Source organism: Myotis daubentonii, chromosome 5 (genome assembly GCF_963259705.1).
Source record: "Myotis daubentonii chromosome 5, mMyoDau2.1, whole genome shotgun sequence".
Taxonomy (NCBI): Eukaryota; Metazoa; Chordata; class Mammalia; order Chiroptera; family Vespertilionidae; genus Myotis; species Myotis daubentonii.
This window is the reverse complement of record NC_081844.1, coordinates 99,626,349-99,650,197: the sequence shown is the minus strand read 5'-3', so window position 1 is coordinate 99,650,197 and position 23,849 is coordinate 99,626,349. Positions and strand designations below refer to the sequence as shown.

At 39.5% G+C, this 23,849-nt stretch overlaps 1 protein-coding gene across 2 annotated transcripts; it reads right to left on the bottom strand.

Annotated features, from left to right (window-relative positions):
• Positions 1–6,729: 6,729 nt before the first annotated feature.
• MAT2B (methionine adenosyltransferase 2 non-catalytic beta subunit) lies at positions 6,730–23,351 on the bottom strand. Of its 2 annotated transcripts, none has more exons than XM_059699129.1 (7): positions 23,145–23,351; positions 14,099–14,293; positions 11,608–11,722; positions 11,249–11,401; positions 9,222–9,415; positions 8,029–8,142; positions 6,730–7,646 (listed from the first exon to the last, which is right to left on the bottom strand). In XM_059699129.1, exons 1-7 carry the CDS (start codon positions 23,172–23,174, stop codon positions 7,476–7,478), a joined length of 972 nt encoding a protein of 323 aa, XP_059555112.1. In that variant the 5' UTR covers positions 23,175–23,351; the 3' UTR covers positions 6,730–7,475. The 2 variants fall into 2 exon arrangements, with proteins under 2 accessions (XP_059555112.1, XP_059555111.1); XM_059699128.1 differs by lacking the exon at positions 23,145–23,351 and adding an exon at positions 21,295–21,468.
• Positions 23,352–23,849: the final 498 nt, after the last annotated feature.

Sequence of the window (23,849 nt, the reverse complement as noted above, 5' to 3'; positions counted from 1 at the left end):
AATAAAAATATATTTTTTAAAAAATAAAATAAAAATCAATGGAAAAATATCCTCAGGTGAGGATTAACAAAAGTCAATCAATCAATCAATCAAATTGTTTAAGCCACTACGATGGTGGTAATTTGTTAAAGCCACGTAGAAAATGAATACACTGTCTACAGCAAAATAGTCTATTTGGCACCCAGACCATTCTTGACATGCCCAAATATAAGACATCTAATATTAATTATCTTACTGTGCACTATCCAGTCAGCAACACCCTGAAGCAACGGAAATTCAAATACTGCTTGCTAAAATCAAATTAAATTATATCTCACAAATGGAAAATATAAAGATTCTAGTGTCCTTTCAGGAAGCTGACATTACTAACCTAGAACACTGATTGGAACATTAGGTACAGAATAAAAATTATTAGCTATTTTTTTAGATCAACAATGTTAATACGCTGTGCTGACCCTTCATCGTCTCCCAGGAAATGCTCTTGGCAGAATCAGAGTTGATTGTTCTCTATTTTAAAGCTCAACCTTGGCAGACTGCAATAAGAAGTCCCCAGGAGTTCAAGAAATATAGATCTTTTTAACTAAAAAAAACTCAAAAACAGTAGGAACCATGCCTAATGACGGCTTCACTTTTCCCGGGTGAAATCTGGGCAATATTAATAACCCAAAATACAATGGTTAATTTGGTGCTTCATTTGTATTAAAGGATGACCTTATCTAAGACACTTATGTTCCAGTTGTAGTTAATTAACTTTCCCAGAGGCTAATGGCACATAGCAATTCAGGTGAGCCAGATCACCAAACCTGCTATGGAAGATATCAAATTAAAGGAAGTGGAAGGTTCCGCTCATAAGGCAGGTCAGGAAGAGATTCAGATCCAAGCCTATAAACATCCATGAAAGCCCGGCCAGCATGGCTCAGTGGTTGAGCGTCGATCTATGAACCAGATCTCAGTTCGATTCCCAGTCAGGGCACATGCCCGGGTTGTGGGCTCAATCCCTAGTGTGGAGCGTGCAGGAGGCAGCCGATCAATTATTTGCTCTCATCGTTGATGTTTCTATCTCTCCCTCTCCCTGCCTCTCTGAAGTCAATGAAAAATAAAAAAATAAAAATAAAATCCATGAAAGGCCCAGCCGGCGTAGCTCAGTGGTTGAGCCTCAGCCTAGGAACCACGGTTTGATTCCCAGTCAGGGTGCATGCCCAGGTTGCAGGCTTTCTCCCCAGAGTGTGGCATGCAGGAGGCAGCTGACCAAGAATTCTCTCTCATTATTGATGTTTCTATCTCCCTCTCCCTCTCCCTTCCTCTGTGAAGTCAATAAAAGTGAAAGAAAAAAAGAAGTTATATATATTTTAAAAATCCATGAAAGTATGATGTTCCTTTTTAAGATGGTGGTTGGGATACAGGTATCATTTCCTCCCAAAACCCCAGTGAAAATAATTTTTTAACAAAAGACATAAAATAACAAGAACAGGGAGAACTGGAAAGGAGACCACAGTAACAAGATTCTGGAAGCTAGAAAGGTAAGGGTTCCAAGGTAAAGGAGTTAACCAATCCCAAAGGCTGAATTGTAGGGAATGGTTGGGAGTGCTGAGAACCAAAGTAATTTACACTGAAAATCCTGAAAGGTCTCAGATCATATACCTCTGAATCTTGGGTGAAAGAGAAGGGAAAGAGGAAAGAGAAATTAGTGGCATTGGATCCCCTCCCCAACACCTCCAGATTACTGGATCTCTATCCTTTGGGGAGATTAATGCAGATGATTTCTGGATTGGAAGGAGGGGAGTGGTTGACACAGGCAGGCTGAGGATGAAAGCATTGCACTGAAAACATGCATAATAAATGAGCATATGAAAGCTGAATGCTAAGACTGCGAACAAAGACCACTAGGGGGTGCACCAAGGAAGCATAACAAAATGCGGAGACAAAGAAACAGGACAAAATTGTCAATGGAAGATATAGAGTTCAGAACCACACTTTTAAGGTCTCTCAAGAACTGTTTAGAAGCTGCCGATAAACTTAATGAGATCTACACGAAAACTAATAAGACCCTCGATCTTATATTGGGGAACCAACTAGAAATTAAGCATACACGGACTGAAATAACGAATATTATACAGACGCCTGACAGCAGACCAGAGGAGCGCAAGAATCAAGTCAATGATTTGAAATGCGAGGAAGCAAAAAACATCCAACCGGAAAAGCAAAATGAAAAAAGAATCCAAAAATGCGAGGATAGTGTAAGGAGCCTCTGGGACAGCTTCAAGCGTACCAACATCAGAATTATAGGGGTGCCAGAAGATGAGAGAGAGCAAGATATTGAAAACCTATTTGAAGAAATAATGACAGAAAACTTCCCCCACCTGGTGAAAGAAATGGACTTACAGGTCCAAGAAGCGCGGAGAACCCCAAACAAAAGGAATCCAAAGAGGACCACACCAAGACACATCATCATTAAAATGCCAAGAGCAAAAGACAAAGAGAGAATCTTAAAAACAGCAAGAGAAAGAAACTCAGTTACCTACAAGGGAATACCCATACGACTGTCAGCTGATTTCTCAACAGAAACTCTGCAGGCCAGAAGGGAGTGGCAAGAAATATTCAAAGTGATGAATACCAAGAACCTACAACCAAGATTACTTTATCCAGCAAAGCTATCATTCAGAATTGAAGGTCAGAGAAAGAGCTTCACAGATAAGGAAAAGCTAAAGGAGTTCATCACCACCAAACCAGGATTATATGAAATGCTGAAAGGTATCCTTTAAGAAGAGGAAGAGGAAGAAAAAGGTAAAGATACAAATTATGAACAACAAATATGCATCTATCAACAAGTGAATCTAAGAATCAAGTGAATAAATAATCTGATGAACAGAATGAACTGTTGATTATAATAGAATCAGGGACATAGAAAGGGAATGGACTGACTATTCTTGGGGGGGAAAGGGGTGTGGGAGATGTGGGAAGAGACTGGACAAAAATCGTGCACCTATGGATGAGGACAGTGGGTGGGGAGTGAGGGCGGAGGGTGGGGCGGGAACTGGGAGGAGGGGAGTTATGGGGGGGAAAAAAAGAGGAACAAATGTAATAATCTGAACAATAAAGATTTAATTAAAAAAAAATCAATAAAATATATTAAAAAAAAAAAAAAGAAAGAAAGCTGAATGCTAATTGCAAGACCTGTGAATTGTGTGGGAATTCTAACTTAATCCAGCAAGGACCCCAAAATTGCTTTTCCTAATCTGGGGCCTAGATCTGTATTAGATGAGTTGCACTCTTTGATGTAGGACTAGAGGCCCAATGCACAAAATACTTGCAAGGCCTTGGTCCCCACCTGCTGTGACTTTGTCCGGAAGGAAGGACATCCGGCCTAATTAGCATATTATGTTTTTATTATTATAGAAAGCCTGTTATATAAAAGGCACACTTGGGTCTAAAAATGGCTCTCTCCACCACTAATTATGGAATCTCTATTGTAATTAACCTAAGTAGGAAGAGGATGGTGTGAGAAGCCCTGGGTGCCCAAGTGTGGCCAGGCCCCCATGCCCATCTGGCCCCTTTTATCTCCAGCCTCTCAAAATAGCTTAAGGCATGAGGTGTTGATTTGCTTAGCTCTCTCCTCCCTAGAGCAATACTTTTTGTGATAGAATTTTCCGGCCAACACAGTTTAACAGTGCAGACCTTGAGCTTCTCTACCCCGCCTCCACATTGCTGGCGGTCAGACCATTGCCCTCCAGGCAGGGGACTGGAAGACCCTTTTCTGAGAAATCGGACCTGAAAATTTAATGGCATTGGGGGTTCCCCAATGAAATGGGACCGCTCCCATGGTCCTGGAATAGCTGTTTTCAGTTGCAATGACCTTGCTCCCAGGGAACATTTGGTGATGTCTAGAAACATGTGATTGTCATGTCTGGAAGAATGTGGCTGGTATCTAGTGAGTAGAGGTCAAGGACACGGCGAATCATCCTGTGACGGCCAAGCCAGCCCTCCTGCACAGACACTCAGCAATTCCAATTAGCCTTTTATGTCTCACTCAGTCACGATCAGACAGCCCAGGAGTACTGGACAGCTTAACAAAGCCCCTAAAGAAAACAAAACAGACCAAGTGAGGAGGAAACAGGTATCTTTTCTTTTTAAAGTTTTATTTTTATTTTTTTTTATTTCAGAGAGGAAGGGAGGAGATAGAAACATCAATGATGACAGAAAATCACTGATCAGCTGCCTCCTGCACAACCCCTACTGGGGATTGAGTCTGCAACCGGGGCATGTGCCCTTGACTGGAATCGAACCCAGGACCCTTCGCAAGCCGACGCTCTATCCACTGAGCAAAACCAGCTAGGGCAGGAAACAGGTATCTTAAAACTAAAAACCAAGTACAAAAAAACTAAACTATCACCTAGCACTAATATTTCAGAGAAATAAAGAATCCATACATGCATAAAATAGGATGATGGTTTGTTTCTTGTCAAAGGAAACAATGAGAGAACAAAGAAAAGCTCTTGGAAACTCAGATAACAAAAAAGAAAAATTGAGAATTGGATAAAAAAAAAAATGTTTAAGTTAAGACAATCTCCCAGAATATAGAGTAAAAAGATAAAGAGCTAAAAAATAAATAAATGGAAATCAGAGGATCAGTTTATTAGTTTCCTATTGCTACTGTAACATTACCACAAATTTGGTGGCTTAAACAGTACAGATCTATTATCTTTCAATTCTAGAGGTCATTAGTCTGAAATGGGGTTCACTGGCCCAAAATCAAGGTGTTGCTGGCAGGGTCCTGCTCCATCCAGAGGCCGTAGGGGTGAATGTTTCCTTGCCTTTTTTATTATCTGGAGACTGCCTAGATTCTTTGGCTTGTGACCTCATCCTGGCATCATCACTCCAACCTCTTGCTTCTGTGACCACATCTACTATTTATCTACTCCCCTGCCTGTGATTACACTGAACCCACCAGGGTAATCTCATTCACGATTCTTAATTACAAAGTCCCTTTTGTCATATAAAGTGTCATTCACAGATCTGGAGATTAGGACACAGACATGTCGGTGTCGGGGGCATTACTCAACCCACCACCGTCAGACTACAGGTGTAATATCCATGAAGTAGAATGAAAGCGATAATGAGTAAGAGACAGCAATGAAATAGTGAAGGATTTATATTGAAAGGTCAAACGGCCTAGGTTTGACATCAGGGCCAGGGCCCAGGGCTCAGGAATGCTCACCTGGCTCAAGGAGGCCTGGGTGATGAGGGGACCAGTGGGGACCTGGTGTGATCAGAAAATGATTCTTATCGATGATATGAACAAATGAATAAAGGGGCTGCAAATATGGAAGGAGGGAAGCTAAAAGAAACCCTCCAGAGCAAGACCAGAATTGGAGCTACCAATGAGTATCAAACAATTTTATCAAAATTAGCTGCTTGAGTTTTGATGGTTATATTACAGTTATGTGGAAGTGAATTCTTATTTTTATAAGGCATTAAGTTTACATACGATAAAGTGATAGTGGGTGATTTGGCACCATGGCCGCAACTTGCTCTTAAATGGTTCAGGAAAACAGGTAATACTCTCTTCTGTGTATATATACAGAGAAAGAAAAAATGATAAATGTGGCTAAATGTTGACAACCTGGGAACCTGGAAAGGGGAATACAGGCATTCTATACTGTTAGGGCAATTTTTCTGTAAGATTGAAATTTCAAAAAGAGAACAGGAACTTCCTTTGTAATTAATATAAACAAATTCCAAGGTATATTAAATGAAAAAATAAAGTGCAAGAAAATGTGTACTATGCTACTCTTTGTGAAAATAAAGAAGGGATGGCGAGTGTGAACACATACACGTTTTGCGAGTGTAGTCTTATATATGCAGAACATCTCTAGAAACATACCGGAATCTGGTTTCCTCCACAGTTGGAAGGATTGGTGGCTAGAGAATGAGAAAGGTTTTTCTAACTCTAAAAATCTGAATTTTGTACCACATGAGATGAACTTAAAGAAACAGAATGCTTCAAATATATGTGCCAGGCTGGCTACCTTAGAAGCACATGGGGAACATTTAAAACTAAATTAGCAAACATCAAGGCCAGAAATTCTATTTCAGTGGGCCCAGGTGAGGGCTTAAGTATCGATTGGTGAATGTTCCCCTAGTTAATGATAAACATAGATAGCATGGTCTGGGAATTGCTGCTTTAACCAAATCTCCCCAATTGGCTCTTTTCTTTAAACCTCAAATTCTAAGTAAATTAGGACATTTTATCCAATGAGAGAATAAGATCATAATCTAGGGAAAGAATACCCCATGAGTGATACCAGAAAATCTGAAACTAGGGTGTGCACGGACCCCCGAATAGAAGCCAAGTCATACCTTCCTAAGAACCAAAGATATTGTTGAGGTTAAGGTCACCTGAGTATCACTTAGTGCAGATAATATATTCAGATATTCTGCATTCTTCAGAAAAAACGTTCTGTGTAAATATGTAACATATATGTTACTAGTTATTTTAGTAAAAAACAACCAGCTGACACAGTTGACATAATATCTGGAACAATTTAGATCTCAAGTGGTAGTTTCCTGGTGTGTGTTAGTGTTTTGTATCTCAATATATATTTTAACTACGTTCTCTTGTATGCAGCAGATGGTAATAATGTAATTTTTAAAAATTAAAGCAACAAAATAACAATCAGTTTATATGGTTGGTCCTTACATTTAAAAAAAGGAATATAAGAAAACTCAGCATTCCCATGCCAGTAGTACACATTTATTATTATTTTGAATGGTCAAAAGACTTACAAGGCCCATTATTAACAGTATAACCATACATATGAAATATCACTTAGTGACATGGAGTGAAAACAACAGTTTTATATATATTTAAAAATACAGACACATACACACATTCTCTTTCAAGTGTTCACCATACACTGCTACACAAGCAGGAGGCATGGAGCTGCAGGAGTGACAATATACATGACATGTAGAAATATCTCAAGCATAAAAACCACACTTAAGTTGCAAAAATAAAGTTTCTTTCTTCAAACATTTTGATCTGGGCTCAAGCAAAGCAAATAATGAACACCAATGATTTTCATAGTATTTAACACTTTAAAACAGAAAAGGGTCAACAGTTGCAATAGTCCTGAAAATGTAGAGGTTTGAGGAATGAACAATGCATTTCATCCCCACTCCCTCAAAAATAAAGTCTACAGCAGATCTGTTTCATCCCGGCTCACAAATACTGAAGAATCATAATCTACTACATTCAAACAGCAAATTAAGCCAGAACAAACAAAATGATAAAAAGAAGCATCAATTACATCAAGCAAGGCATTATTGACCTCAGTTTCTTTACACGATTTCACTAGTGCAAGAGCATCATTTACCTGAAAGATCCTAAGTCACAACTAAAGAGCACTCATACAAAACTATTTCCTTTAGAAAGTGCCACATACTCTATCGTTAAAAAAAAAAAGACAACACATACACTAGTGAAAGACCGTTTGTCTCCATCTCTTATCAATGAGGAAGGGCCAGAGTGACTCTTTGATTCCAATTCGAAACGGTGTTCGCTGGCCAATTCCCAAGGTCTCCAATTTGGAGCAGTCAAGCTGAGAATTTTTTGGACGTTGGGCTCCTAAGACAGGACTGTCAGTTATCTTGAAAGAAAAATAAAAAGAAAACATAAAAAACACATGAAAGGCTACATGTTGAGGTTTTATATTCTCTACTTCATTTAGCCCTCAGTACAAATCTTATTTGATCGCTGGAAAAATATTTATTTTTTTAAAAAAGCTGCTATAATCAAGACAATACATTTTCTATAAATGTCACCAATACTGACTGGCTCCTTTATGCATAATAATTTAGAGAAAATTAACAATATAAATTGCCACATACAAGCGAGGGTCACTGTGATTAATACCAGAAAATGGAAGTTACCAACACTTCCAAAGCAACAAGGAAATGTTATCAATAATACACACTACAGTGTTAGTTCTGAAATTTCAAAAAGCAAGGCTTTAGATATTATATACTTACTGGTCGTAAGTGACTGCTGGGGAGGTTGAAGGCGTCTGCAATTGCACATGCCATTTCATACTTTGTCATCTGTTCATTTCCAGACCAGTGAAAAGTTCCCTTAATTGATGGATCCTGACAAGGACACAAAATTCAAAATAGTTTTAACTTTCTGATTTGAGTTGAATGGTAGGTTTGACAAGAAAGGTAATCAAAAGGCCCAGAAATTAAAATCTCTCCTTTCTGGAATGTTCTCCACAAGATATCTAAAATCAAGTATATTCCCAACTAACATGAAAAGCAATTTCTAGAATGTAGCCTTGAGTATTTTTTAAAATAAAAATATAGGTGACTATTTTACTTAGCGAGATGTAAAATGATTACAGATTTTTATGGAAGCATAATTCAATATAATGAGTATTTCTAATTATTCTAAGCTAAAGACAAACCTTAATAGAACTATTTTTCAAGATGAGCTAATTAGTTATAACATTATCAAATACTGTCAGAGTACATATTTAAGATATATATAAAATTTTATGTTAAAAGTATAGTCATACTATTATTCTAAAATAAATCAGTGTCTAATCTCTTTATGAATACTCTATTTAGCTCCAAGATATTCAAATATTTAACCCCTAAAGTGGCTGAAATTGTGAATTCCTATGTAGAATCTTCTTCAACATTACACAGTGCTTAATCAAAATTCTTAGGACATTAGATTACTTTGTTACCCAAAGAATACAAGTTTTCAAGTCATCTTGTAATAAAGAATGACAGCTGGGATCTGTAGTATTTGAGAAATGCAAACACAAGGGTGTATTTTTGTAACTCATAAATATAGCCTACTATCTATCTGTAAACTATTTTTGCTTGCTCTCCTTACAGTTTTAAAAAAGCACTTTATAAAGTACAGCATAGGAAATAGAGTCAATATTATTAGAATAACTGTATGGTACCAGTTGGGTACTGGAAATATTGGGGGAACACTATTTTATTTTTTATTTTGGGGGAGGGAACACTTTTTAAAGTATATGATTGTCTAACCACTGTGCTGTACACCTGAAACTAATACAAAATAATATTGAATGTAAACTCCAATTGAAAAATCATAAAAAAATTTAAAAAGTAGAAATAAAGCACTTTAACTTCTGCTCATTAACAGGATTTTACTACGATGGAAGTTAGAAAATCTTCCTTGCAAAGATTCTCACCAGCATTCTCTTCTCTGCCAGCTGACGACACACGGAGGCTACGTCCTTGACGTGCGTTGGGAACCTCTGCTGCCAGTGGTCCATGTTCGCTGACTTATTGCTGAACTGCACTTTATCAAACATAACAGTCACAGAACTCTCCTCCAGCTTTTCAACTTCTCCATACAGAATAGGAATTCTCAAAACAGCAGCTCCTAGAAATGAAGCAGGTAATATTTTAAAGCTGATTGGTTAAGTTTTGATGTAAAATCATATTATGTGGATTTAAACAATATTGTAGAAAACTTACAATAGACCAAAATGACACAGCTCACTGTAATAATGCCCATTTAACAAATGTCATCTTGAGTGTTTTTAAATGTTCTCTCATTTGGGGTATTTTTACACATAATTTCTTATTATGATCATTAAAAATAAAACTGATCATGACAACTAAATGCAATGAGTGATCCTTGATTGGATCCTAGATTAAAAAATAAAATGCAATAAAGGACATTATTGGGACAACTGGGAAAATTCCTATATAGACTCTATATCATATGACAGTATTGTTTAATTTCCTGAGTGTGATAATTACATTGTAATTATGTAAAGAGCATCCTGGTTAGAAGATACCCAGTAAAGTATTTTGGAGTAAAATGCAACTGATTCTTAATACAGAAAAAAAAAATTATGTACAAAACACATGTGGCAAACATTGGCAATTGGTGAATCTATATAAAGGGTATGTGAGTATTTACCACATAATTCTTGAAACCACTGATTAAAGAATTATGATGTATTTAGATTTATGTTGGTCCCTAATGAGGGGTTACAACAGACTAGATAATTGACACTTTAATTGAAAATCAAACAGTTTAATTAAATTAACTTATTAGACAACCATGTATAGATAAGTAATTTGAGGATAATTTTTGCAGAATAATTTACAATACCAAAAAAAAAAAAAAAAAGCCTGATAAATGAAATATCTATTAGTATCTATACTAGAGGATGCTTCTCAAAGACAAAAGCAATAGTTTTAGTATAGGGATCATTAAATCAAGTACAATCCAGCCATTGATAGGAATTAGATATCCAAGTGATGGCTCCATCTGTACTAAAATGCAAGTATATGAGGGGACACACACACATACCAAGTACAAAACAACATGCACACATTTTCAAAATCCACAAAAATGCATGCATACATAACCACATTCAGTGCTTCTCTCTGAGGCGGCAATGGAAGAGAACTTTCACTCCTTACAATTTCAAATTTTACAAAATTCTTTTGCAAGGAGGGTGCATACCTTTTATAATCAGCACATACATGTGTATATACAGATCTATACACAAACACACATAGAAAAGAAAAACCACACAAATAACAGAAGACCTCAATCTAAGAGAAATGATATTGGCTCATTTTTAAAACCAGATTACAAAAATTTGTACTGTATAATTTACTTTTCCTATACACAATATGTAAATAGTGATACTAGGAAAAAATCTGGAAAAATTCACAAATTCTTTAAGATTTCTAAAATTATTTTTCTTTTTTTATTAACTACACTAGAGGCCCGCTGCACGAAGATTCGCGCAATAGGCCTTCCTTCCCCTAGCTGCAGGCACTGGTTTTCCCCCGGCATCCAGGACCCAGGCCTTTGGTCCGTCCGCTCCGGTGGCCTGCAGCTAGGTTTGGCTTCACCGTTCCAGCCGCAGCAGAGAAGCCAAGCCTCTTCAGTCTTCAGTCGTCTTCATTCTTCGCTCGGAGCCTTCAGTCTTCACTCCGTGCCTGAGTATGCAAATTAACCCACCATCTTTGTTGGGTTGATTTGCATACCCATCCTAATTGGCTGGTAGGTGTGGCAGAGTGACAACCAATTTACATATTTCTCTCTTATTAGTGCAGATTCTCTCATTTTTCCCCAGTGACTTGTTCTTTGACCAATTTTTTTTAAATTACACACACACACACACACACATCATAAATAAAAAGTAATCCCAAAAACAAATCTGTGGCTAAAGAGATTGTTGTGTCTTACCTAAATTGTTCTCCAGAACAGCCTTTTCTCCTTCTAATTTTGTTTTGCCATATAGATTTAAGGGACTTGGTATATCTTCCTCTCTATAAGGAGGATTTGTTCCATCAAAAACATAATCTGAGCTAATATAGATTAGAAATGCTCCAATTGCAGCTACAAACAAAAAACAAAACAAAACAAAATATTAAAATTAAAATATAACATTAATCTTATCTGTAATTTTTAATAGCTTATATATGATATTCTCATATGTATCATATATAGACAAATCTCTTATAAGCAATCTATACAAGCCTAATCTTTACAAACTCAGCAATCATTTGATACTTTATAGAATGATTTTATGAAGTAGTCGTTACCTGCTTCCTTTGCTAAATTCCCAGAAGCATCCACGTTAAGTTGAGCGGCAGCATCTGGCTGATTTTCTACAACATCCGGCCTTCTCTCTGCTGCACAGTGTACTATGACATGGGGCTGGAAGTTAAGCATTGATTTTTAACCCAAAAAATAAATAAAACAGAAACCACAGCCTCCAACAGTGATTTAATTCTAGAACAATGTTAAGTTCAACATTCCTTCAACTAAAGAATCATTGTATTTGTCACGCTCCCCTTTTTCAAGGCTTGAACTTCCATAAAATTATATGTAGACACCTGGCCAGTGTGGCTCAGTTGGTTAGAGTGTTGTTCCGTCACCAAAGGGTCAGGGTTTTGATCTCTGATTGGGGCTCAACCAATTGACATTTCTCCCTCTTAATAACGTTTCTCTCTCCTCTCTCCCTCCCTCCTTTCCCCCTCCCCCCTCCTGCCCTCCCCCCTTCTTTCCTTTCTCTCTGAAATCAATGAAAAACATCCTTGGGTGAGGATTAAATAAATACATACATACATACATACATAAAGGCTCTGAAAAGAGCAATTTGGCAATCCCTAGGGAAAATCACACAAATATCTGTGTCAACTATTTAGAAATACATCCCCAAATTCAGATGGGAGAAAAGAGCTATTATTTGTGTGATTAATATGACTTAAATCTTAATAAATCTATGTTAAAGGGAGAGGAATATCAACTGCAAATCAAATTCATAAGTTCAAATCTCTTAGACTATTCATTTGAAGAAAATCAACTATCTCTAAAAATTATTTTCCCAGCTGAGCATTTAGAATACCACCTATATGCTAAGCACTGTCCAAGGAGCAGGACTTCATCATCTAGTGCAGTGGTTCTCAACCTTGGCTGCACATTAGAATCACCTGGGAATCTTTTTAAAATCCTGGTTTCTGGGCCTCATCCTCCAGAATCAGGATTTTAAAAGGATTCCCAGGTGATTCTAATGTGCAGCCAAGGTTGAGAACTGCTGATCTAGTGGAAAAGAAAGACACAGTTTCACCATCACGTGAGAGAAGTCCAGACAGAAATGAAGAGGGTGGTTTGCAGAGAAGGAGCACCTATTTCCCAGAGGAGTGGAGCCACAGCTAAGATCTGGGAAGAAGACTGACAGGCAGGCTGGCCTCCCCACATACAAACTGCCCCCTTCTCAACAACTGCTTGAGGAAGCACAGTCTTAGTTGTTCTCAGGCTTGAATGTGCACAATCTGTGGTGCTTCTTAAGTGTAGAGCTCCGGGTCCCGTAACTGACTTACTGAATTAAAATCTCTGGGAGAGTCGTAAGAACAAGTTTCCCAAAAAATTCTAATGCAGGTGTTACTTGATCCATTATTTTTAGAAAAAAAAAAACTAAAACTTTCCATTTGATTAGAGGTAGAACAGAAATTAAAGTTTTCTGGAACTTTACTGTGACCATGGCCAACATATTCTTTAACATCTCTGAGCCTTTGTCATCTCTAAAATGGAAATACTGTCCATTTTACAGTGTTGTAAGGTTTACAGACATTATTTTTTAAAAGCTGTATATGCCTAGCCAGTGTGGCTCAGTGATTAAACCAGGAAGTCACGGTTTGATTCCGATCAGGACATATGCCCTGGTTGCGGGCTCTATCCCCAGTGTGGGGCATGCAGGAGGCAGCCAATCAATGATTCTCTCTCATCACTGATGTTTCTATCTCTCTTTCTCCCTTCCTTTCTGAAATCAATAAAAATGTATTTTTTAAAAATACAGTTGTATCGAAAGTGCTACTTAGAAGAGTACTTCAGAAACATACTTTTTTAAATAAAATGCTTTATATTCTACCTTTTGTCAACCTAATCATTTTAAGGATTTCATATACTCTGCCATGCTTAAAAGTGTACTGGGGAGAGGTCAATGGAGGAAAAAGGAGACATATATAATACTTTAAGCCAGGGATCCTCAAACTTTTTAAATAGGGGGCCAGTTCACTGTCCCTCAGACCGTTGGAGGGCCGGACTATAGTTTAAAAAAAAACTATGAACAAATTCCTATGCACACTGCACATATCTTCTTTTGAAGTAAAAAAACAAAACGGGAACAAATATAATATTTGTATTTGCATGTGGCCTGCGGGCCATAGTTTGAGGACCCCTGCTTTAAACAATAAAGAATTTTTTTTTAAAAGTGTATTCTATATTGTTGCTTAATAGATCAGAGTCTAAGTACAGTAACTTTCTTGAGAGCAAGATTTTCTATGTCATCCAGATGTTTGTTTTTTTTCTTGATTTCAGAGAGGAAGGGAGAGGGAGAGAGAATCATTGATCGGCTGCCTCCTGCACACCCCACTGGGGATCGAGCCTGCAACCTAGGCATGTGCCCTGACCAGGAATCAAACCTTGACCTCCTGCTTCATAGGTCAACACTCAACCACCAAGCCATGCTGACTGGGCCAGATGATTCTTAACATGGTTTACATTTGTTAAAGTAAATAGACTAAACCATACCTGAAAATCATAAATGATGTGATGAACTGCATTCGCATCCAATAGATTAACATGTTCAAATTTTGGTCTTGCTCTTCTAAAACCACAGCCAACGGTATGCCAATTATTCTGATGAAATTCTTTGTACACAGCTCTGCCAAGAAGCCCAGTGGCACCAGTAATCAGAACACGCCTATTGGGGACATTAACTTCCTCCTAAAAGGTGAAAAGCATTTTCTTTGAAAATATTCTCTCAACAATATTAGTAAACATCATCATCCACTAAATACTTCAAGTCTGAGTAGTTTGCTTCATGTCCCGTATCTATAAGCCAAGTTTTAAGAACAAAGATCAGTCAACTGCATCGATAAGTACATCACTTAAGTTTTAATAATCTTACTCCCCAAATAAAAACCTAAGATGATATGGCCAGTAATTAGCTAGTCAAAAAGACTGTGATTTCTTATGTTAATAAAAAAATCTTTATTTTATAATCAATGATGTCCAAATGAGCAATAAACAGCAACTTTAATTATGTTTTTCCGTTTATAAAATCCACAATTAGGTTTATGCTTATTTTATGGCCTGATTAAATATTTGGGCTTTATTCCACCAATGTTTACAAGTTAATATTTTTGGTTCCCAGTTTTTAACCCCAAGTTTTCTTTAAAATTTCACTGATATATCATATTTTGATAGGTCTGAGTGAGAGAAGTCACATTCCACAGGAATTTATGTGAAGGAAAAATAAATTTGATCCTTATGGCACTAATATCCTAAGTTTAACTAAACTGGTAAATGTTCCTGAATTAAAACTCTAAATGTACCGGCACAGACCAATTAAACCAGTAAACACAGATATAGAGGATAAGAGAAAAACAACAACATGAAAATATTCTCAACTGGTATGTGTTGCATCTGTGAAAAAGAAAAAATTCCTTACACATAAAAATTAAAAGGAACTGCTATTTAGGAAATAATACCAAGATGGTAACAGCAAATTTCTTGCTAAAATCTTGAATAAAGTCAGCAACTTAAGTTTTATTAAATTTTATCATCCTGAAGACTTTTTATTTCAAAGTGTTGTTACAGGCAACTAATTCTGAGATGTCAAAACTTTAAAGATGCGTACACCAACCAAAGACCTTTCATTAGCCCTTAGTTCGGCTGAATAACTCAGCAGACTCTACATTAAAAAAAAAAAAAAAAAAGGCTACCCAAATCAGGTACTTCCATCATAGGAAAAACCTGAAATGAAAGGCTGACAGGGACAATGTAAAGGTAAATTCTAAAGGATATTATTTTTTTTCTTAGATCAACCAATTTCATAACTTTTTACAAGTGGAAGGAAAATTCATCTAGGTTTTCTGTTGCAAAACTTGGCTCACAGCCAAATGATCTATGAAAATAAGGATTTCAGCCAGCAAAGTATTTTCTTTACATTTTGGCAAGAAAACAGTTCTTCAAAGACTGAACATAAAGAGAAAACATGCGAAGTCTAGCAGAGAAACAATCAAAAAACGATTTACACAGGATAAGTACAATAAACATCCCTGGGGAAATACTGTTAAGAGAGCTCCAATGTGGTTCCTTCTGAGCATCTCACTTTTTACTTCTAAAGCAAAGGAATGAATAGATTTGGGAGCTGCACTTTAAGAACTGTCATCTTGAACTTCAGGAAAGAGCAAGGCTTTTCTCAAAATAAATTTCCCTTATTCAAAAAGTGCCATCTATCTTTCTAGAAACGACATCTTTCCCCCTTAAATAGAAAAATTAGCCCCGCCAATGTGACTCAGTGACTGAGGTTTGATTCCTGGTCAGAGCATGTGTCAGGTTTGGGGCTCAATCCCCAGTAGGTGCCATGCCGGAGGCAGCCAATCATTGATGTTTCTCCCTCTCTCTCCCTTCTCAGAAATCAATAAAAATATTTTTTTTTTTAAAAAAAAAGGAAAATTTGAAGTCAAAGAACAAGCATTATGCAATCCATAAAGTAAACAGTAAATTAAGATGTCTGCATACTCCACTGACTCTGAAGCATACTTTTCCCTCATTGCAACATCTCATGTCAATGAATAAAATAGAGATGCATCTTATGAATGTCATAGTTTGGCTGTGCTGCCTGCTTTTTAGTGCAGCTTAAAATAAGAGCCAGATGATTTTATAATCGAGAGCATCTTAGACTTGATGAAATGCAGTACTGTTACAAGCACAGAAAAGCTCTTTAGAGAATACACAACTTTAAAAAAGGATGGGAGATGCATGGAAAACTTATACCCTATACCCTGGGGCAATATGGTCATATGTCAATGCTTAAAATTTTTCTTTTTATTAAAAAAGCAGAGATCGCGGAGAACCAAGATGGCGGCATAGGTTAACGCCGGAGTTTGCTGCTTTGAACAACTACTTCAAAAGTAAAACTAAAAGACGGAAGGGACATCACCCAGAACCACAGGAACGCTGGCTGAGTGGAAGTCCTACAACTAGGAGGAAAGAGAAACGCACACGGACACTCAGAGGAGGCGCAGTGCTGAAGTCAAATTCTGAGGTGCGGAGTGCGCGGAGCGGGCTGGCGGTGGAGGGCGCGGTTGTTGTTTTCAATCGGGAGGGAGTCGCAGACTCTGAGCACCAGATCCGGGCGAGTCTTTAGGGACCCAGACTCAAACAGGAGAAGCGGGACTGTCTGGCTTCGGTCAGAGCGAGTGCAGTTTTCTCTCTGAGCTTTGCAGCGGGTGCTGGGACTCAGAGAGGCAGAGCCCCTTGGGACAGGACTGAGAGCCGCCATAACTGCTCTCTCCGGCCCACCCTGTTGATCCTGTGCGACCCGCCCCACCCAAGCCCTGCACAGAGGCATTTGCCAGATAGCCTCAGGCAAAGGCTAGATTAGCACCTCCCTAGAGGACAGAAGTTCTCTCACTGCTGACACAGCTGATTCTCATAGCCACTTGGCCTGGAGGTCAAACCCTCCCTGGTATTAGCTACAACAATCAAGGTTTAACTATAAGACTGCGAACAAAGACCACTAGGGGGGGCACCAAGGAAGCATAACAAAATGCGGAGACAAAGAAACAGGACAAAATTGTCAATGGAAGATATAGAGTTCAGAACCACACTTTTAAGGTCTCTCAAGAACTGTTTAGAAGCCGCCGATAAACTTAATGAGATCTACAAGAAAACTAATGAGACCCTCGATGTTATATTGGGGAACCAACTACAAATTAAGCATACACGGACTGAAATAACGAATAATATACAGACTCCCGACAGCAGACCAGAGGAGCGCAAGAATCAAGTCAATGATTTGAAATGCGAGGAAGCAAAAAACACCCAACGGGAAAAGCAAAATGAAAAAAGAATCCAAAAATGCAAGGATAGTGTAAGGAGCCTCTGGGACAGCTTCAAGCGTACCAACATCAGAATTATAGGGGTGCCAGAAGATGAGAGAGACCAAGATATTGAAAACCTATTTGAAGAAATAATGACAGAAAACTTCCCCCACCTGGTGAAAGAAATGGACTTACAGGTCCAAGAAGCGCGGAGAACCCCAAACAAAAGGAATCCAAAGAGGACCACACCAAGACACATCATCATTAAAATGCCAAGAGCAAAAGACAAAGAGAGAATCTTAAAAGCAGCAAGAGAAAGAAACTCAGTTACCTACAAGGGAATACCATACGACTGTCAGCTGATTTCTCAACAGAAACTTTGCAGGCCAGAAGGGAATGGCAAGAAATATTCAAAGTGATGAATACCAAGAACCTACAACCAAGATTACTTTATCCAGCAAAGCTATCATTCAGAACTGAAGGTCAGATAAAGAGCTTCACAGATAAGGAAAAGCTAAAGGAGTTCATCACCACCAAACCAGGATTATATGAAATGCTGAAAGGTATCCTTTAAGAAGAGGAAGAGGAAGAAAAAGGTAAAGATACAAATTATGAACAACAAATATGCATCTATCAACAAGTGAATCTAAGAATCAAGTGAATAAATGATCTGATGAACAGAATGAACTGTTGATTATAATAGAATCAGGGACATAGAAAGGGAATGGACTGACTATTCTTGGGGGGGAAAGGGGTGTGGGAGTTTCGGGAAGAGACTGGACAAAAATCGTGCACCTATGGATGAGGACAGTGGGTGGGGAGTAAGGGCGGAGGGTGGGGCGGGAACTGGGAGGAGGGGAGATATGGGGGGGAAAAAAGAGGAACAAATGTAATAATCTGAATAATAAAGATTTAATTAAAAAAAAAAAAAGCAGAGATCGGAAGTGCAAGCACTTCCTGAAACATAAATCATTCTGCACAAACTTTTATTTGAAAACCATCAAGTGTCATATAAACCTACACCATACCTTCTGTTCATAACAGCCTCATTAGGCAGGGCAGATAGATTTCCAAAAGGAAGGACCTGAAGTCCAGAGATGTTAAAGGGTTTGTCCACAATAAAAGGAAAAGGTTAAGACTAGAACTTGGGTCTTCTTGCTTCTATGATCCAGGCAAATACATAATGAGTCTTGTCTCAATCTTTTAAACTTCTATTTGGTTTCATGACAGTTAAATTTTAGCTGCTCTGCCAAGAACTGTGCCACTGAGAAGTTACTTCATCTCTAACTCCTCATTGGTAAAACGAGGCATTTGGACAAGGTGACTAAGGCTCTTCTGGCTGTATAGTTCTTCAATTAGACATTTCCCCTATTACCCCCATCACAAAGGGGTCCACAGAGACTGATCTTACTTATATTAAGTTTTACTCTTTTCATAGTCTCCAGAGACTCAATGAGCACCTTCTGTCACCACTATAGGGGTCAAGACAAGATTTCTCCATTTGGATTATAAGTTTATTTGGTGGGTGACAAATAAAATATGTTTCACTCTGAAATTAAGATGCCAATCAAAAATAATTTTTGAGTTTCTATATATAAACAGAACTCTACTAAAGCTTTTGAAAGCATACTGTTTTTCTTTTTTATTTTAAGAAGAAAATATTCCTCTGAAAATTACTTTGGACTGTTTTTTACTCTATAAATTTAATCCTGCAAAACACAGGAACATCCAAACACTCTGAGAGACTCAGAATGGAAGAATAAAAAACTGTCTAGTTTCATCAAAACCACAATCAAGAGCTGGAAATATTTTGTGAGCCTAAAAATTCTGTATCAATTTTTATTACCTATAGGTAAATTATATCAAACATTAAGTTAGTCTGAACATATTTCTTTCTCTTGTTGTATAGAATCTTAGATGTACAGAATTCACTAACATCAGATGCCACATTTTCAGATACGAAAAAAAATTCTTGAAAAAGTAAACACATCATGTAACTAAACTAGAGGCCAGATGCACAAAATCCCTGCAAGAGTAGGCATTCCTTTCCCCGGCTGCCAGCACCAGCTTCCCTCTGACACCGGACCCGGGCTTCGGCTCATCTGGAAAGTCGACTTCTGGTCTAATTAGCATATTATGCTTTTATTATCACAGATGTGGAACTACCATTATTGTTATGCTATCTAATCAAATACCACATTGTAAGGAAAGATAAATGGCTCCTTCAGAATAACCCCAAACAGTGATTTCTAACTTAACACACTGGAATTAAGCATGTCAGAGGAAAAGCAGGGTGAAAAATCACTAACAACCTAGAGAGGGATCTTCTTAAATGTCAGTGGTAAATACAGCAATACTTCGTAATTCTCCAGAACTTCTTCAATTTAGCAGGTCCACAGTCATGTCTTTCATTGATCCCCACAAGATTCCCCCTCAAGGCAGGTCACTGAGGAGACATTCCAGGGCTTGAAGTGACTTTTTAGGACGAGGTATGACTACCTCGTGACTACCTCCTTGACACTGGTCTCGCTCCTGTCACCCTACTGTGCGCCCCAGGCACTATTCACAGAAACCACCAGTCTGCTTCCCTCACATCCACAGATTTTTGTGTTACAGTGTTTTGTTTTGTTAATCCTCACCTGAGGATATTTTCCCATTGATTTTTAAAGAGAATAGAAGGGAGGGGGGAGAGACAGAGAGAAACAAGGATGTGAGAGAGACACAGGGATCGGTTGCCTCCCACAGGTCGGGAGGGGATCCAGCCTGCAACCGCGGTACCTGCCCTTGACCAGAATGGAACCCCTAACCCGGGACCCCCCGGTGGGCAGGCCAAAGCTCTACCCACTGAGCCAAACCAGCTAGGGCGACTCTACACGTTTTGAGAGCAGCAAGTATGGCCCAAGCTTTTGGATGTACCGCTTTTTATTGAAGGAAAACCAGTCCACATTCGTGAGCTCCTACTGTGCAAAGTATACAGATATACACAAACAAAAACTAACACTAGGTAACATGCACCCAGCCCTGTTCGGGGTACACAGGGACAACACAGCAGTTTAAATAGCCCCCCCCCCCTTTTTTTTTTCCCCTAACTCTACCCCCTCCCAAGTCCCAAAGGTATATGAAAGCACGAACTATGCTACATTTCAGAGGAGTTAAAATTCTGCATTGCTCTCTAGAACTGCCATTTCCTCCATCCTTTCTTACATCCGTAAGACATATTGGTCTGGGCATTTTACCAGTCTCATCCCCAGAGCTAGATAATATTCTGTAGACGGATGAATGCTGGGAAGCCTGAACTGAATACGGACACTGCAACAGCCTTCCTTTTACGCCACCTCCGTCGTGGTTTAAAGCCCCAAGCACCAGTCACAATGCACTTAATGAACACGGACCAAGGGCATACCCGCTAAGCCTCGACTTTCTCATCCGTAAAATGGAGCCAAACCAATCTCCTAGTGATGAAGATGACAACGCCTAACACAGTGTCCTGGGTAAACTAAGAGTTCAAGATATCACCTCCAATACCGTTATTCCGGAAAAGCCACCTTTCCCCCTTCTTCCTAAGACACACAAGCGGGTGTGACCGAGGGGGAGGAACAAAGGATCCAAAAATTTTTTAAGAATCAAAACCAAGACAGCTCAGAAAACCCCTCTTCATTCTTGGGAGCGGAGAGGAGACACCAAAAGGAACCGATTTCCTCAGTTCCGGCCGCAGAGGCTGGCAGAGCAAACAGGAACGGTCGTGCGCCGAGGTAAACAAACCCCGTGGCGCCGCCCCGAGCTCCTGGGGCTGAGGAGGTGGCGCGGGGCCGCCCTGAGGCGACTCGGGCCGGGGCGCCTGGAAAACCCTTCCCCTGCCCGGTTCCCGCGAGACCCCCGAGACCCCTCCTTCACCTCCACCAGCTGGCAGTTCCCGGGAACAAAGTGGACGGAGAACTCCTTCTCCCGCCCCACCATGCCTGCCGCCTTCGCGTCGCCGCGGCAGCGATGACCACCAGCTCCAGCCCAGAACCGCGCCAGCCGCCGCTCTGAGGCCTCGGCCCGCCTCCCCTCGGTCCCGGCCGACCTGCTCACAGCTTCCGGCTTCCGCCGCCAAGACCGCTTCCGGTGATTGGCCACGCCGTGCGGAAACCCCGGAAAGGGGCGGGCACGCTGGGGGGAGCTCTCCGCCCATGCGCCAACTGTTAAAGGGACACGCAAAACAAAGGCCTTGGCCTCAAGCCATGAATACAAGCTTTGTTTGGGTGTGGGAGGAGGAAGGCTGTTTATTTTATGTATTTTCCTTTTTTTTTTTTCTTTGACTAGGGGAGGATTGAATTGTATCGCGTGGAGTTTCAAGTCTGTAGACTGCGCAGTGCATAAAGAATCAATCTGAAACTAATACAAATACAAAATAATACCGAATATAAACTGCCATTGAAAAACATAATTTTAAAAAATCAACTGGGCGTGTAATACATAAAGTGGGATAAGACGTTTTACAAAGTCATAGCGGGGGGCGGTGAGGCAAGAGGGAGAAGGAAAGCACAATAGACATGCATCCCTGGAGCCTTAGGAGTGTTTTTTGAGAGATTCAGAAGAGACAAGAAAAATACAAGTGTTGGCAAATGAGCCATTACCACCTCAAGAGCCTGTTTGTCTTTCGGGGATGCTAAAAAGTAGGACCAAGAGTTGAAGAAGGTACCAAGGGAGGGGAGAATAATGCTGAGCACCCTGCATCACGCTTTTTAAAGTGACAAATCAGGTGACTTTCACTTCAAAACGCTTGTCCTATTTCCAAAATCCTTTTTGCTTTAGAGCCTAAGCAGCCTTTTGCAAAAGTCCTGTGACTTTCCTACCCAGCCCCCCTGCCCCCCAACAAGAACTCATGCCTTATTTGTGGGAACAGTTAACGTTAGAGAGCCCGAGGACCCTCACTTTTCATCCAGACTGTCCCTGTTCATCACTGTAGCATTTATTTCGAGTGAGAGCACTGCCCCAGCCCCAAAGGGCAGTGGGGGACTGAGGGAGAAGATTCCAGATCCTCTTAGTTCTTACTTTAAAAACTGGGGAGTTTTAAAAAGTCTCTAGTTGCCATCTAATCTATGAAAAATGAAATTAAGTATTCAATGTGGAGAAGAGTTAAGGGCAAGCCCATGCAATTAGCGCTTTGATTCTCAGAGAAGAGAGAAACAAAAAGTTTACTGCCTGCATTTGAGAATCTAGTTTTTTGATATTTGCAGGAAAAACGTAGGGGTAGTTCTAGGGGTACATGTGTGTGTAATCATATTCTTTAAAGATGGAAGTTTCTGTGTGGAAAAAAAAAAAAAGCCATCATTTTACAGGCACTGTCCAAGTTCGTGCTGTGGCTAAGTCTATAAATTTAAAGAGAGCGACCTGGAGCTAAAAGTTATGTTAGCAGATTCCATTCACGCCAAGACAAAGAAAGGCTGGAGCGTACACTGTGGATAGAATCCTCATTTATACAGACCCTGCACCTGCATCACTGCATTCAATCGTGTAAATGAAATTGCTGTTCTGTTCTGCATTTCCCCCTCCCCCCACCCCCCATTAATGAGACTTAGCTGAGTTCTCCATACAGGGTCAATAATTAAAGTTAGTTTATTCTTTCATGTCCCAAAGTTCTATGTTTTAAAGAAATGAATGGCACCCATGCATTTCGGCTTTTAGCAGACATTCACCAAGATGCTTTTAAAGAAACTCCAACTCCAGAATGCCTCATTTCCTGAACTGTTAGCTCTTACCTGTTCCATGTTCTCCGGCATTTCAGGCATGGTTCCAAAATGATCTCAGGAAAACAGATTTGGGGTGAGTTTTCAGCCTCTGGTCTTCTCTGGCCGGCTCTTTGTTCTTTCTGCCGAGAGTGCAGGCAGGGAAAACGTGAGCCGCGGTTTCACTCTACCTTTTAAATTAGCATTTTGATGCCAATCCCAGAAACTCGTGCAGTTTTCAACATTGCAGTAAACTGGCAGCTGATTCCCCGTGGCAGTCTTGAAAATACCCAATGAGAAGTTTCCTGTTCCATGGCCAGACTAGTGAGGGTCCATTAGCAAGACCATTAGGAGAACCAACTTTTTTTTTTTTTTTTTTTTTAAAGAAACAAGAGCAATAAAACCTCTCAGTGAAGACCTTGCAATTTTCTCTTGCAGAAGAAAAGCAAGAGCCAGCCTTTGGAAAGCACTCACACCAATGCAACTGATTCCCGTTTTGAAATATTGTATTATTATGCCTCCTTACAACAGAATCTATTGAGCAAACTTTCCCATTGTGTTTCCCCCTCAGTGCTTTTTAACTATTTCAGAGGTCAGCAGAAGTCAGGTGGCAACAGCATGCAGAAATTCAAATGCAACAGGTCATTTCCACTGATATTTTCCTGCCCTCTGTTCCAGAAAATGGCATGTGGTTGAGCCGTAAGTTTGGCCAAGCATGACCGACTTAGAGATCAGTGA

Bases quoted from the DNA above. Each gene is read 5' to 3' on its own strand.
- MAT2B (XM_059699128.1), bottom strand. From the start codon at position 21,357: ATGGTGGGGCGGGAGAAGGAGTTCTCCGTCCACTTTGTTCCCGGGAAC. The intron at 9,416-11,248 runs GTAAGACACAAC...CTTCATTTCTAG, and splicing joins TGTTCTGGAGAACAATTTAG to GAGCTGCTGTTTTGAGAATT. The intron at 7,647-8,028 runs GTAAGTATATAA...TTTTCTTTCAAG, and splicing joins CCAGCAGTCACTTACGACCA to ATAACTGACAGTCCTGTCTT.